Raw genomic sequence first — 14,218 nt, 5'->3', positions numbered from 1 at the left:
TACCTGTGTCCATCGTGAGTTAGCCAGCTGGAAGTTTTCATTTAACAACTTTAGCAGATATAGAAATTTCTCATCATTGTACTTGAATCGATCGCGGAAGAGGATAGAGCAGATCACATTGCAGGGGGCACAGCCAAGGATGAAGGTGGGATCAGTGGGCTGGCCTAATGTGGAGAAAAGTTACCAAAGGAAGAAAAAAATCTTTAATTGAAATGTTTCCAATCTCATAGGAACTGGACATCTCTTCTGCTCATACCTGGATATGGGGTTTAATTCCTCTAAGGCTAGTGATTATTGTTCTCCTGGACAGTTTCCTTTACCCTTTATAAAGAAACTAGATAAGTTTGTAATATCTGAGTATGAGAAGAGAGAAGGTACTTCTCTCACCCAGCAGAGTGACTTCCTGGTCAGTGGACCAAAGCAAAGACTTTTACAATAATTTCCAAAGCAAGAAGTATGTAGGACTGAGGATGGATACGCAGTTGGACCCCACATGCCCAGGAAGAAAAAAATGGAAACCAACCATTTGTTTTCCGGAGCTCCTCCACCAGGCATTGGGCTTCTTCTTGAACTCTCTCTTCAATGCTTCTCTTCCCCATTCCAAAGTTCCTTAGGGTCATCAGGGAAAATCTGCGGAGCTGTTTCCACCTCTCTCCACGACTTGAAATAACTCCTAGACAAAGGAGAAGAACAGGATATTGGTCATTCTAACACTGGAGGTAGTGGAGGGCACAGTTTGCATGGGGGGTCATGTGATTTTGGACTTAATTCATTGATCAAAATCACTTTTATTCAATTCAAACCAAAATGCTGTGCAACATGGTAAGTATCAGGTATCTACTACATGAAGGTCTTGACCTAGGTGCTAAAAACAGAACAATAAAAATGAAACCAGCAGCTATGCTCTAAGGTGGGGTGGGGGGGGTGATTTTGCTGGATATACTCTGCCATTACCTTTCCTTGAATACATTAAATTTACCTTTTCCTTTGAATGCATCATCAGTCAGTGGAAGAATTGGTCTGTCTACAAATGCATCTCCTTGATCAATTAGAGCTTCCTTCAAAATGTCATATCCATGTAGCACCACGACAGGGTGGGTTCCAAAATAAAAAGTGTAGATGGGGCCATATTTTTCAGCCAGCTGGGGAAAGAATGCCAAGAAATAGGAAGAACTTCAATTTGAAACTGTAGAAAGATGAAATTTACCCCCAAAACTACCTCATAACATGCCATATGCGTGTGTACATATTTGTACTTGTGTATGCATGCAAGCATATCTTGTTAAAGAATTCTGGGTATACAAGGCTTAAGCTGTGGTACAAAAGTAAAATTCTCCTTCCTTTTGGTTTGCTCCTTGGGAATCCCTGTCATTACATGGCACAGTACTTCCCTCGGATAGAGTATTCCTCTGTGTTCCATTGGCACCTATACAAAGTAAAGACATTATAAAATATCTGGGGTCAATGTTGGGTAGATGAATCATAGAACATTTATAAGAGGACATGGGAAAAAGACACAGAAGCCACACAGAATGCAGAGAGGATTGCCATCTCCCAACAAAAGCTATCTACTCTAATTACCTATCCTTTTATATCTAACCTATTTGCAGTATTTCTTCAATCATAATAGATCAACTCAAACTTATCACTCCAAAATTACTAAGAGTCTCTGAGTAACCAAACTTTGTGGCCTTATCTCAGTTCTCATTCTTCTAGGCCTCTTTATAACATTTCACATTGTTAACTACCCTCTTCTCCCATATGCTTTCTTCTCTGTGGGTTTCTCTAATCCCTCTCTCTCTCTCTCTCTCTCTCTGTCTCTCTCTCTCTCTGTCTCTCTCTCTTCGCCCTCCCCCCTTTTCTCTCTCTCCCTGTCTCTTTCTCTCTCTCTTTCTTCCTCTTTGTCTCTCCTGCCTGATTGCTCTTTATCCATCTCCTTTGCTGGACCACAGTCGAGATTGAACAATAGATCCATAACTTTTCACCATGGTTCTGTCCTAGGCAATCTTCTCTTCTCTTTCTACACTTTGATTCTTGGTAACCTCATAATCGTTATGGAGATAACACACATATTTATATATCTTGGCCTTGTATCATTCTTGAATATCCACAGGAAATTTACATTAAAAAAGTATAAAATTAAATTAATTATCCATTTCCTAAAAAGGCACCCTCTTCCAAACATGCTTACAGCTGGCTAAGATACCACTATATAAGTTCAGGTAAGACCATTTCATTCCCCTGATCAACAAATTTCACCAGTTCCCTATTAACCCTTGGATCAAATGTAAACTTCTTTTGGATTTGACCCCCTTCACAACATGGGTGGAACCAATGTTTCCAATGTCATGATTCTTCTTCATTTATTCCATTGTTCAGAAAAGTTGGCCTTCTTGCTCTTTCTCACACAATACTATCTCTAATAACCTTGCTTTTGTTAGGTTTTCATAGTCAATGTGCTTACGATGTTCTTATTCCTTGTCTCTGACTCTTAGAATTCCTAATTTTCACAAAGTTTACCTCAAATGCTACTTTCTGCACAAGGGCTTTCCTGCCCCCTCTGCTACTTGCTAGTGCCTTCCACTCTAAAAATTACCTTACATTTATTTTCAACAATTTTTTCTTCTACTTACTTTGCAAATTCCACATTGCCCCATTGGCTTACTTCCTCCATCTGTATTCACACTAGAAGTTTGGGTCCTCAAAAGGGTGACTGCTAAAGCTCTTTGACTTCTATGAGGAGAGTGAACACAGAATTATTGTACCATTGCAGAGATGCACAGATGTAGGGATACATGTGGTGAGGACAACTCACAACTCTCGAACCCTTGAAGTCTCTCCTCACAAAGGTTGACAGATGTGCTGAGTTGGAGGGTGGATCTGTTGAGAAGCTGAGCTGTTCTGGGAAAACTTCACAGGGCCATTGTGCTATAAGACTAGCCCATTGCTAAGCCAGACTGCTCCCCCATTGCAGATCAGGTGCATATCTGCTGGACTAGGTTGGATTGCTCTCTGTTAGTGGGCCGCTCCAATCCTGAGCTGACCCAGGGCAGTGGCAGTGAAGAGAGTCTTTCAGAAAGGCCTCATATCATTACTTGGGAATGTATGGAAGCCTCTTCAGTTCTCCCATGTCTGGGGTTTGAGGGTTTTCTTCCTTTCAGCCAACACATAATATAACTCCAGAGAGGTATATAGAGCCTCTCTTTTATCAACCAGCTCTGTCAAGCACCAGGTGTCTGTGCAGAGAGATAGTCATTCTTCCACTAGGATCTGAGTCCTTTTCTTAGAAACACACTTTCACTTAAAGACGTCACTCTAGTGTAGAATGATTAATGAGCAGTTTACTAAATCCTCATGCCTACAGGCCAAGCAATAACATAGTAAAGTGCGTTTTCTAATAATTACAAAACAATTCTTAGTCTCAGGCTTTCCCATGTATTAAATCCAAAATTCTCCTTTTTGTACAAATGAAACACTGGAACACAAAGCATTGAGACAGACTTTGTCCAGGGTAAGTGCCTCATTTCTGGAACCTGCTACCTTAGTGTTTTCTAGACGCACACTTCATATCTGTTTTTGTCCCTTTCACCAGCAAAATTACCAAACTGGCAGAGACTATTACATTTGAGTATTTGCATCATCAGCACCTTGGATAGTACCTGGTATGTACCTGATCAATGCTTTATGATTAAGTGATTGAAAAAGGAAATTAAATATTCATCAAAGTAGCAAAAATATTGAAAGAAGATTTCTCTAGGAAGATTTTAAGGGATGACAGGCATTTGAAGTAGAAGAAAAGGTATGACAAAGATATCATGGTGGAAAATTTCTAAATTCATGAATGAAAATGCTGGCTCAGGTGGGCTTATTGATAAGGGCAAGGAGAGACAGAGGAGAAGTTTTTAATAGATGATAATACATGTGAAATGACTCAGAAATGTTTAACTAAAGAATTTTGTTGAAGTCAGCAGAGCGAGAAATATGTGTCTTTCATATAATGACCCTCTTGGTATATCAGGCATTACCATTCCATGGGTGATTTGGGAGCAAAGATATATTAAAAACAAGAATTGGTGGGGGGATTCAGAAGGCTGGAGTTAAAGCACAGATAGAAGGAGGGCAGCTATTATGTGAAATGAAGGCTCTAAGTTCAGGAAAAAGAATCAAAACATGCTAAAATTTTAGGTCTCGTGCCCACAGGGCCTTCAGGTAGGAAAGGACCCCAACTGGAATCTAGGAAAATAGAATAAAAAAGTCAACCAAAGAAATAGAGGAAGAATGTGTCACAACTAGCTAGTGTATTGTAAGTTTGCTTTGGAATCCAGGTTGTCTATATCTGAGAGGAAGAGAGTAGCATGGGTGCTAAAGAAATGACTCCAACATTCTTGATACCCTCTCTAGGAACAAGGGATAAATTAGAGGGAGGCCAGACTGGATAAAGTTTGTTTGTTCAAATGTCTAAGAATCAATAAAAAGCTTCCTGAAATACAAAGTCAAAAGGTTAGTCCACAAGTCTAGAATCCCATATTGGAAGAAATGTGCGTGCCTGCAGAGGGAGATGACAGAAAGAAGGGGTCTCCTATATAGTTATGTGATGCTACATCTGGAATTAAGTGTATGGGAAATAGATTCAGAAGGGCTAAGACCGCTATAAGTTTTTAAAAACCAAATCCCTTGGGAGCCAAGATGGCAGCTGGAAAGGAGGGACTTGCGTGAGCTCCCTGCCAGGTCCCTCCAAAAACCTATAAATAATGGCTCTGAAAAAATTCTAGAACTGCAGAAGCCGCAGAATAGCAGAGGGAAGCAGGGCTCCAGCCTAGGACAGCCCGGATAGTCACTGGGTGAGGTCTATCGCGCACAGACCTGGGAAGAGGAGGGGAGCATAGACCAGCGTGGGCCACGTGGACCAACCAGACCAGGATCCAGGCAGAGAGGGCCCTAGCACCCTGAATCAGTAAGCTATGGCAGTTACCAGACTTCTCAACCCACAAACACCAAAGACAGCAGAGAAGAACTGCAGAACCCACGAAATAGTGGAGGGAAGCAGGGCTCCAGCTCAGGACAGCCTGAATGGTCTCTGGGTAAGGTCTATTGTGCATGGAGCTGGGAGTGGAGTGGAGAGGAGCAGAGCCCAGAGTGTGTGGTGGCAGGACCAACCAGGCTGGGAGCTAGACAGAGCGGGCCCTAGCGCCCTGAAGCAGTGAGCTGTGGCAATTACCAGACATCTCAACCCACAAACACCAAAGACAACAGAGAAGGTTAGTGGGAAAGGCCACAAGGGACAGAGTGAAAGAAGGAGCTCCCGTTCAGCCACCTCCCCAGGGGCAGCAGAGGTGGTGCAGCTACAGAACTACAGCGCAGTTGTTTCCAGCCCCAGGCCCACCTGGTGGGAGGAATTAAGTGGCAGATCAGAGCAGGAGTGCAGAGCCTGCTTAAGATCTGAGTCCATTCCCGGTTGGGTTTCTTGGGGAAGGAGGAGTGCTGGTGTGGCAGAGCTGGCTGCAATATCTCTGAAAACAACAGCGCATCCACTCAAGCTTGGAACAAAGTACTCTTTGCTCTACAAGCAGTCATAGCCAGCTGAAAAACTCAAGGGTCAAGTTAGTTGGCTGGGAACATGGCCAGGCAGAGAAAACACACTCAGATTCAGTCTCAGACTTTGGAATCTTTCTTTGTTGACAAAGACCAAAATGTACAGCCAGAAGAAGTCAACAAAGTCAAAGAGCCTACATCAAAAGCCTCCAAGAAAAACATGAACTGGTCTCAGGCCATGGAAGAGCTCAAAAAGGATTTGGAAAAGCAAGTTAGAGAAGTAGAGGAAAAATTGGGAAGAGAAATGAAAATGATGTGAGAAAACCATGAAAAACAAATCAATGACATGCTAAAGGAGAACCAAAAAAAAAAAAATACTGAAAAAAATACTGAAGAAAACAACACCTTAAAAAGTAGACTAACTCAAATGGCAAAAGAGCTCCAAAAAGCCAATGAGGAGAAGAATGCCTTGAAAGGCAGAATTAGCCAAATGGAAAAGGTGGTCCAAAAGACCACTGAAGAAAATACTACCTTAAAAATTAGACTGGAGCAAGTGGAAGCTAGTGACTTGATGAGAAATCAAGATATTATAAAACAGAACCAAAGGAATTAAAAAGTGGAAGACAATGTGAAATATCTCATTGGAAAAACCACTGACCTGGAAAATAGATCCAGGAGAGATAATTTAAAAATTATTGGACTATCTGAAAGCCATGATCAAAAAAGAGCCTTGATATCATCTTTCAAGAAATTACCAAAGAGAACTGCTGTAATATTCTAGAGCCAGAGGGTAAAATAGCAATTGAAAGAATCCATAGATTGCCTCCTCAAAAAGTTCCCAAAAAGAAAACTAGGAATATTGCCACCAAATTCCAGAGCTCCAAGATAAAGGAGAAAATACTGTAAGCAGCCAGAAAGAAACAATGTGAGTACTGTGGAAACACAATCAGAATAATACAACCTCTAGCAGCTTCTACATTAAGGGATTGAAGGGCTTGGAATATGATATTCCGGAGGTCAGCGGAGCTAGGATTAAAAACAAGATTCGCCTACCCAGCAAAACTGAGTATCATGCTCCAAGGCAAAATATGGATTTTCAATAAAATAGAGGACTTTCAAGCTTTCTCAGTAAAAAGACCAGAGCTGAATAGAAAATTTGACTTTCAAACAAGAATCAAGAGAAGCAAGAAAAGGTAAACAAGAAAGAGAAATCACAAGAGACTTACTAAAGTTGAACTGTTTTGTTTACATTCTTACATGGAAGGAGGATGTGTATGATTCATGAGACTTCAGTATTAAGGTAGCTGAGGGGAATATGCATATGTGTGTATGTGTGTGTGTGTGTATAATACGTGTGTGTGTATGTATGTATATACGTATGTGTGTGTATATATATGTATATATAGACAGAGGGAGCAGTGTGAGTTGAACATGAAGGGATGATATAAAAAAAATCAAATTAAGGGATGAGAGAGGAATATATTGAGAGACAGAGAAAGGGACGAATAGAAGGGGATAAATTATCTTGCATAAAAGTGGCAAGAAAAAGCAGTTCTGTAGGAAGGGAGGAGTGGGCAGGTGAGGGGGAATGAGTGAATCTTGCTCTCATCAGATCTGACCTGAGGAGGGAATACCATAGACACTCAATTGGGTATCTTACCCCACAGGAAAGAAGGAGGAAGAAGATAAAAAAGGAGGGATGATAGAAGGGAGGTCAGATAGGGGGAGGAGGTAATCAAAAACAAACACTTTTGAAAAGGGACAGGGTCAAGGGAGAAAATTCAATAAAGGGGGACAGGTTAGGAAGGAACAAACTATAGTTAGTCTTTCACAACATGAGTATTGTGGAAAGGTTTTACATAATGATACGCATGTGGCCTATGTTGAATTGCTTGCCTTCTTAGGGAGGGAGGGTGGGGAGGGAAGAGGGGAGAGAATTTGGAACTCAAAGTTTTAAAAACAGATGTTCAAAAAAAAAAAGAAAAGTTTTTTCATGCAACTAGGAAATAAGATACACAGACAATGGGGCATAGAAATTTATCTTGCCCTACAAAAAAGGAAGGGAAAAGAGGATGGGAGGGGCATGGGGTGACAGAAGGGAGGGTTGACTGGGCAATGGGGCAACCAGAATATAGGCCATCTTGGAGTGGGCGGGAGGGTAGAAATGGGGATAAAATACGCAATTCAAACTGTTGTGAAAATCACTGCTGAAAACTAAATATATTAAATAAATAAAATTAAATTTAAAAAAAACAAATTCCTCACAATTACAGACATACAGTATCTGTGATGACTAACTTTGATAGACTTGGGTCTTCTCAGCAATACAAGGTTCAAAGACCATACCAAAAGAGTCATGATGGAAAAAGTTATCCACATCCAGAAAAAGAATCACAGAGTCTGAATGCAGATTGAAGCAAGCTATTTGCTCTCTTTTTTCTTTTCCTTTTTCTTCTTTATTGTTTTGTTCTTTTTTCTTTCTCATGATTCATTTCATTGGTTATAATGCTTTTTTACAACTTGACCATTGTGGAAATAGGTTTAATGTGAAGGTATATGTAAAACCTATATCAGATTACAGGCCATCTTGGGAGGATGGGGGGAGGTGACGGAAGGGGAGAAAATTTGGAACTCAAAAACTTGTAGAACTGAGTGTTGTAAACCAAAAATAAAAATAAATTTAAAAAAAATCCAAATCCCTTTAAATAAAAAACTAGAATAACATCTAGTCCTGAAAAACCTAGAATGGTTGCACCTGCAGAAAAGACCCAGGAAAATTGGTTAGGAGAGGTAATGACTATGGAATGCTGGGTCATCAAAAAGAAATAGTGAAATGATGAATAAGCATTGCTTTTTTTCTATGTGCAGGTATAAACAGTATGAAATTTACTAAAAATGGACTTGAAAACGCAAAATTATATCGAATTAAAGTAGGAGAAATTAGGGTAGAGGAATCATAGTGGCAATTGACAGCAAAAAATGGGGGAGACAGTGGAGGCATGGGTAGTCTGAGCTACAAGCACAGAGAGAAGGGCCTTGGAAGTCACCTAATTTCACAGATGAAGAAACTAGGGCCCCCGGAGGTAAAGAAATGGGCCCAAAGTCCCAAAAGTAGCAAAGTACATAGACCTTCTGACACTAGGTCCAGTGTTCCATCCACTGTAGCACACAGCCTTCCTCAGTATATAATATGAGTCAGAAAAAAAAATCTATTGAAATCCAATACTTCCCCTTCTTTCAACCATTTTAATGCAAACCTCTGCAGGTTTTGTGTAACATTAGAAGCCAATTAAGAACCAGAAGATTAGAACATCTGGTTGTTTGATGGTGAAAGACTTTCATCCAGACCCTTGAGAAGTATTCTCTTGGCGTTGGGAGCAGGAAGAAGATAAAACCCTGATCTTGCTCAAGCTTGGTTTTAGTTTCCTTCCTTCACGTCCTTGGTGAGAAGAGAACCTCTTGAACTTTTAAGGATATAAAACATATAGGGACTTCCCATAAGCATCTTGGCAACATTATTGGAATAAGTGATGGCAGTGTCTGACTCATGACTCAAGGATATGACATGATAAAGAAAGTCAGCTTCAAGGCTCTATAAGGAGCCCAGCAGAAAAACCACACACCACTTGAGGAGAAAATCTTGGACTCTCTAAGAAGGCCTTTCAAAGATGTGAGGTCCCCCTTGGCCAGGTGTGTATACTTGAGCCCATTTCCTATCTATGTCCTTTTAGGAAAATATGCCACAGGTGTCAGAGAGGGAGGTTCCACATTGACAATTCGTGTTATACTACCCTTTCCCAAAAGCAAACAAAGTCTGACTGAGTATTGATATTAACCAATAATCATGAGACAAGCCCAGTAGGGGTACATGAACTGTTATTATTACAAAAGCTCACTCCAAATCCTCAGGCCTACAGCTAGAATGTGTGGGAATAAGAGGTAGCCAAGACCAAGAGACCCGGTCTGCTAGGACAAGTGGGGGTTCAATGAGTAGGGCCAGAGCATGGGAGACAAATACATAAATAACAGACTGGGAATACTAAAGGAAACTTTGAGCTTCTGTTATGTACAAATGAGTGGTTTTTATCAGTATTTTCAATTTAATGTGATAGTAATAAACTGTCCTGTTTACCTATGTCCTTTTATGGACTCCTCTTTGCTACTAAAAAAAGTTCTTAATTAGCATGATTATATTTTGAAATTTGGGAAATTTTTTTGTTGTTACACAGATACCTACATAATATAATTTCTTTTGCCTTTTGGCCTGCAAATTCTAAAATATTTACTATCTGGTCCTTCATACAAAAAGTTTGCTGACTCTTGCTCTAGGTATCCAAGACTTAGCTTTTGTTGCATGAAATGTTTCTTAATTAATTAAACCCAAAATTCCAAGGAAAAACAGTGCTTGTATGAAACTTATACTGCAGTAAAATCAATTGAATGACAATTAACATTATTTGAAGCACAGGTAATATCAAGCAGCTTCATACATCTCCTAATGATTTCAAAAGTGAAAAAAGAAGCCAAATCTCCATTCTCACACAAGTTTGCAATAAAGATATTTTTTAACCTCCAACTATGGTTCCAGTAGCAAACATGGCTTCTACCCTTTATTCAAGTGCAAAAGAAACTCTCATATTCTAGATACCATTTAATTGTGCACATGAAGAGGTATCACTTTCATATCACTGTCAAAGGATATGAAGTTAACCTGGCATCATCTGTTCTTGATGAAAAAAGGGTGGCCATTTACAATCATTGTGTAACTTCCCTGGCGTCCACCAAACATCTTTTTCTTGGTCTGTTATTAAAATTTTCCAAAAAGTGACATAAAGCTCATCAGCCTTTATTTTACAGACTCTATTTTTTTCTCTTTTTGAAGTTTTACTTTGTAATGATTTGAGGCTAATGGCACCATAATACATCAGGAAATAATGAAAGACAGTCAAAATTTCAAAATAAAAATCAAGGGAAGTGGAAGTAGGAGCTTGGGCAATCAGGAAATGTCAGGAGACCTTTCTCTTCTTGATTTCCATTATACTGGTCTCTTCTGGTTCTCCTGCTACATGCCTGGCCATTTAATCTCAATCTCCACATATCTCCAGGCTCTTTTCTTGGCCCTTTTGTATTTCCACTCCCTTCCACATCACATGACCTGCCATAACACTCTCTAACTACTTGATCTCAGCACCAATGCTTTGAATGACTGTTTCTAAGCAGAAGACTCCCACAACAATATGAACAGAATTTATCACTTCTGAAAGCAAGGTTCACATGGCCAACTGCTTATAAGTGATTTCTCAACCTGGAGGTTCTGTTGGCATTGAAGATTAAACATGTCCTCAATGTGACTAATTTTTTCCCATAAAATTGACCCTTCCTCCCAACTTACCTATTTCTCTTGACAGTATCCAAGAGGTGCACTTCACTAGGAGGCACTTCCATTTACTCTGACACCCACATCTTTATATTTGACTTTCATTCTGACTTATGACCTATATCCAATTGATTATGATCAACTTGTGTAGATTCTGTTTTCACTTCTCCCACATGTATTCTATCTTGCCTCCTCACTTGTCCACTGACCCAAGTAAGACTCTCATCCCCTCTTGCTTACACTATTCTAATACGCTAGTGAGACAGGCATCCAAATTACCTAATACATCAAGTCACTCTAACGAAAAGAGTAGCTGAAATGTGACAGGCAAGTCAAGCTACCACCAAAATGCCTTGGAAACTAATGGTGATAGCCCAGAACTGCTACACTAGAGCCTTTGTGATTGACCCTTTCATGTCAGTGACTCCTGCACCTAAACCATGGGTGGGGAATCTGTAGCCTGGAGTCCACATGTGCCCCTCAAGGCTCTTGGATGCAGCCCTTGGAGTGACTCCAAGTTTTACAGAACAAATCCTATTATTAAGGTCTGTGAAGTGTTGGTTCTGTCGAGGAGACCCACGTGAGGACCTAGCGGACTGCAGGTGTCCTTGAGTCCACAGGTTCCCTGCCCTTGCTCTAGATCATTGACTCTGCTTTGAAACCAGGCCAAGCAGTCATCCTTTCAATGCGGAGTAATCACTGTGGAGGAGGGATCCACCTTCTTCAGCCCCACCATTACCAGTCACTAAATACCTGACTCTGGCAGGCAGGTAAACCCAAGATTGCTGGGACTGGCAGCCCAGCCTTGCAGACTGTTCCTACTTCCATCCCAGCCTCCCCCACTCACAGACAGGGAAAGAACTCCTGGCAACGGCTTCTGTAGGTACTGAAGACAGAACTACTAAAGACTAGAAAAGTCCTACCAACAGAGCCCTGGGAACTATCCAATGGTTCAGTATCAGAAAACATATGTTTCTTATCAGTGGAATTGGCATTGAATGTGCTGCATTACCATCAGTTTGGTTACTGTGCGGTAAAGACCACAAAGCCTTTCCAACTGACATGCAGCTGACATTTCATACTCTGGCCTATCTCCATAACACTGAGAATATAGCAGGTACTTAATAAATGATATTTTTATCCAAAGGCCTCCAAGTTCAATTTCCTACTTCGAGTGTCTCTCCTTTGAAATGAAGACTCTGCACAACTAACAACTTGAAATTCCTGTGGCAGAGTTATGACCATGTCATTGCTCTTCTCCAAAGTCTGCAGGGGTTCCCTATCGCATCCCTAACGTGGCTCTTCCATGCCTCCACAGCTGGCTCCAACCTAATTATCCAGATTTAGTGTGTGTTAGTCCTCATTCAAAACTTTGCATTCTTGAAAAACTCACCTGCTGGCTATATTATTTCATAACTCTTAGTTTTTGCCCATACCTGGAATTCATGACCAAAGTCTCTTCCAATCATAATCTATTACTTCCTTCAAGGTCCTGCTCAGGGGGTCTCTCCTACTTGAAACTTTTTTGGGGTCCCCCAATTACTAGTGTTTTCTCTGTCCTCAAATTCCCTTGTACTTATCTCTGAATTTGTTGCATTCTTCTAGGAGAACATATCCTCCTGAAGGACAAGAGCTACTTCCTTTCAAGAAGAGATGGTTTCATTCACCATATGTTTCTCTCCTGTATCTGGCACAGTGCCTGGCACATAGTAGGCAATAAAGAAATTCTCATTAATGAATGATTTACTTTTACCTTTGTATCCCCAGAGCATTAAAAAAGGTAAAGATTTGGTCCTATTGTTGAAGTTCTTCTGCTGCTACCAAAGTTTTAACAAAATGACCAATGCTTGCCTGACATCATTGCTAATGGTGATATCACTCATAGAGCCCTTGAGTCACATCATCCATGACCTAGGATGCTAAAACACCATGAGTCCTGATTCAATTGTTTATTTGAAGCCTTTGTGTCTCTCCCCCAAAACCCAAGCAGCTAGAATCCAAATCCCAAATTCAGTCCTCTTACCTGTGAGAACGACGCAGCCACGTTCTTCAAATTCAATTGCAAGAGGTTGCCAATAAGGGGAAGAGGAGTAGGACCTGGTGGGAGTTTCCCCCTTTTGAGTCCTTGCATCCATAGAGACAAAATCAGGAAAACGACAAAAGCCAGGAGGGCAGTCGTGCTGAGGCCCCAAGGATCCATTGCCCTGAGAGATGGTCCTACAGCTCTCAGAGGTACCAGATCTGTCACCACACTTTTATAATCACTGGTAGATAACAGGGGTTGGGAACACTCAGCCAATAAACAGATAGTCCTTGTAAGCAAACAGGATAAGTTTTCCATTAACTAAGCTAAACTGTGCTTAATTGATTTCTTAACCTTGCTTATTCTTTCTCCACCATGAAAAACATTCTTCTTGAGAGAGAAGATGTCAACAAAATAGGCATTGACATGCCCTGCCTTCTTTCTGACCTCTTTAAGTAGTGGTCCACTTACCTGAGGGGCCCTCGTCACATCTATCCCTTTCTTCTTCTTCTTCTTACTTAAACCTTTGGTGTCCCCAACATTTTTACTTCCTTCAATATTTTCTAAGCTTTAGTCTTTCTAATCCTGATCTGTCAGGTTGACACCTTTCTTTGTATAACTCCTTGATGATACTCATCCTCCAATCATCCTTTGTACATGTGCTTATATACTAAAGACACCTCAAGAAGAGCATGAACCCATCTCTCCACAAACCTGCACCATTCTAGACAACAGATCTCAGATTGAGACTGTAGCCAAAGGTAGTTTTTTTTTCTAATCTTCCTCATTGGATTGGTGTAGAACACATTTCTCCGTTCATACTGACCTGCATTTCATGTCAGATTCAACACTCTGAAAATCATATCAGAAAGTATGTCTTGCCCCATGTTTGACTTGCCCACAGATCTTCAAAGCTTCAAAGATAGCCTAATGTGCTATCAATGGTCAACACATGGAGAGCACATCACAATGAACTGTGCACACCTGGGTAGGGTCTCAGCTAGTCGCCATTCACTTATCACCCTCTCTTCTTTTCATAGAAAGTCCATCACCTGCCAAGTTTGTCTAAATGTGCTGTTCCACCAAAGTTTCTTGCTGTGTTGGAACAAAGGAGATTCTGAGAGTTTCAGAAAGAGCATAAAAAGATAAATAAATAAGGACAGTGAAAGCTATATTTTTTTCTGTGAAGCCAGCTGTTAAACATTTACCAGCTCACCCCTATATCATGCCCCTGTGGAGGATTTTCGAGAGTACTCAAAGGAGAGCTGCCTGTTCTGCAAAAGTAT

The 14,218-nt window shown here is 40.7% G+C and overlaps 1 protein-coding gene across 2 annotated transcripts in view; it reads right to left on the bottom strand.

The window, feature by feature from the left end:
- The window catches only part of LOC118859159 (cytochrome P450 2C23-like), a 34,261-nt gene extending 21,114 nt beyond the window's left edge, over nucleotides 1-13,147 (bottom strand). For both annotated transcript variants that reach the window (XM_036769613.1, XM_036769614.1), the window contains exons 1-4: nucleotides 12,933-13,147; nucleotides 980-1,142; nucleotides 524-673; nucleotides 4-164 (exon numbers count right to left, since the gene is read on the bottom strand). In XM_036769613.1, the coding sequence (XP_036625508.1) occupies nucleotides 4-164; nucleotides 524-673; nucleotides 980-1,142; nucleotides 12,933-13,109 (651 nt within the window). In that variant the 5' untranslated portion in view covers nucleotides 13,110-13,147. The remainder of the gene's footprint in view (nucleotides 1-3; nucleotides 165-523; nucleotides 674-979; nucleotides 1,143-12,932) is intronic.
- Nucleotides 13,148-14,218: the final 1,071 nt, after the last annotated feature.

The sequence above is a fragment of the Trichosurus vulpecula genome, chromosome 8 (assembly GCF_011100635.1).
Source record: "Trichosurus vulpecula isolate mTriVul1 chromosome 8, mTriVul1.pri, whole genome shotgun sequence".
In the NCBI taxonomy this organism is placed as follows: domain Eukaryota; kingdom Metazoa; phylum Chordata; class Mammalia; order Diprotodontia; family Phalangeridae; genus Trichosurus; species Trichosurus vulpecula.
The sequence above is the reverse complement of the archived record's forward strand: the minus strand, read 5'-3'. Positions and strand labels throughout refer to the sequence as shown.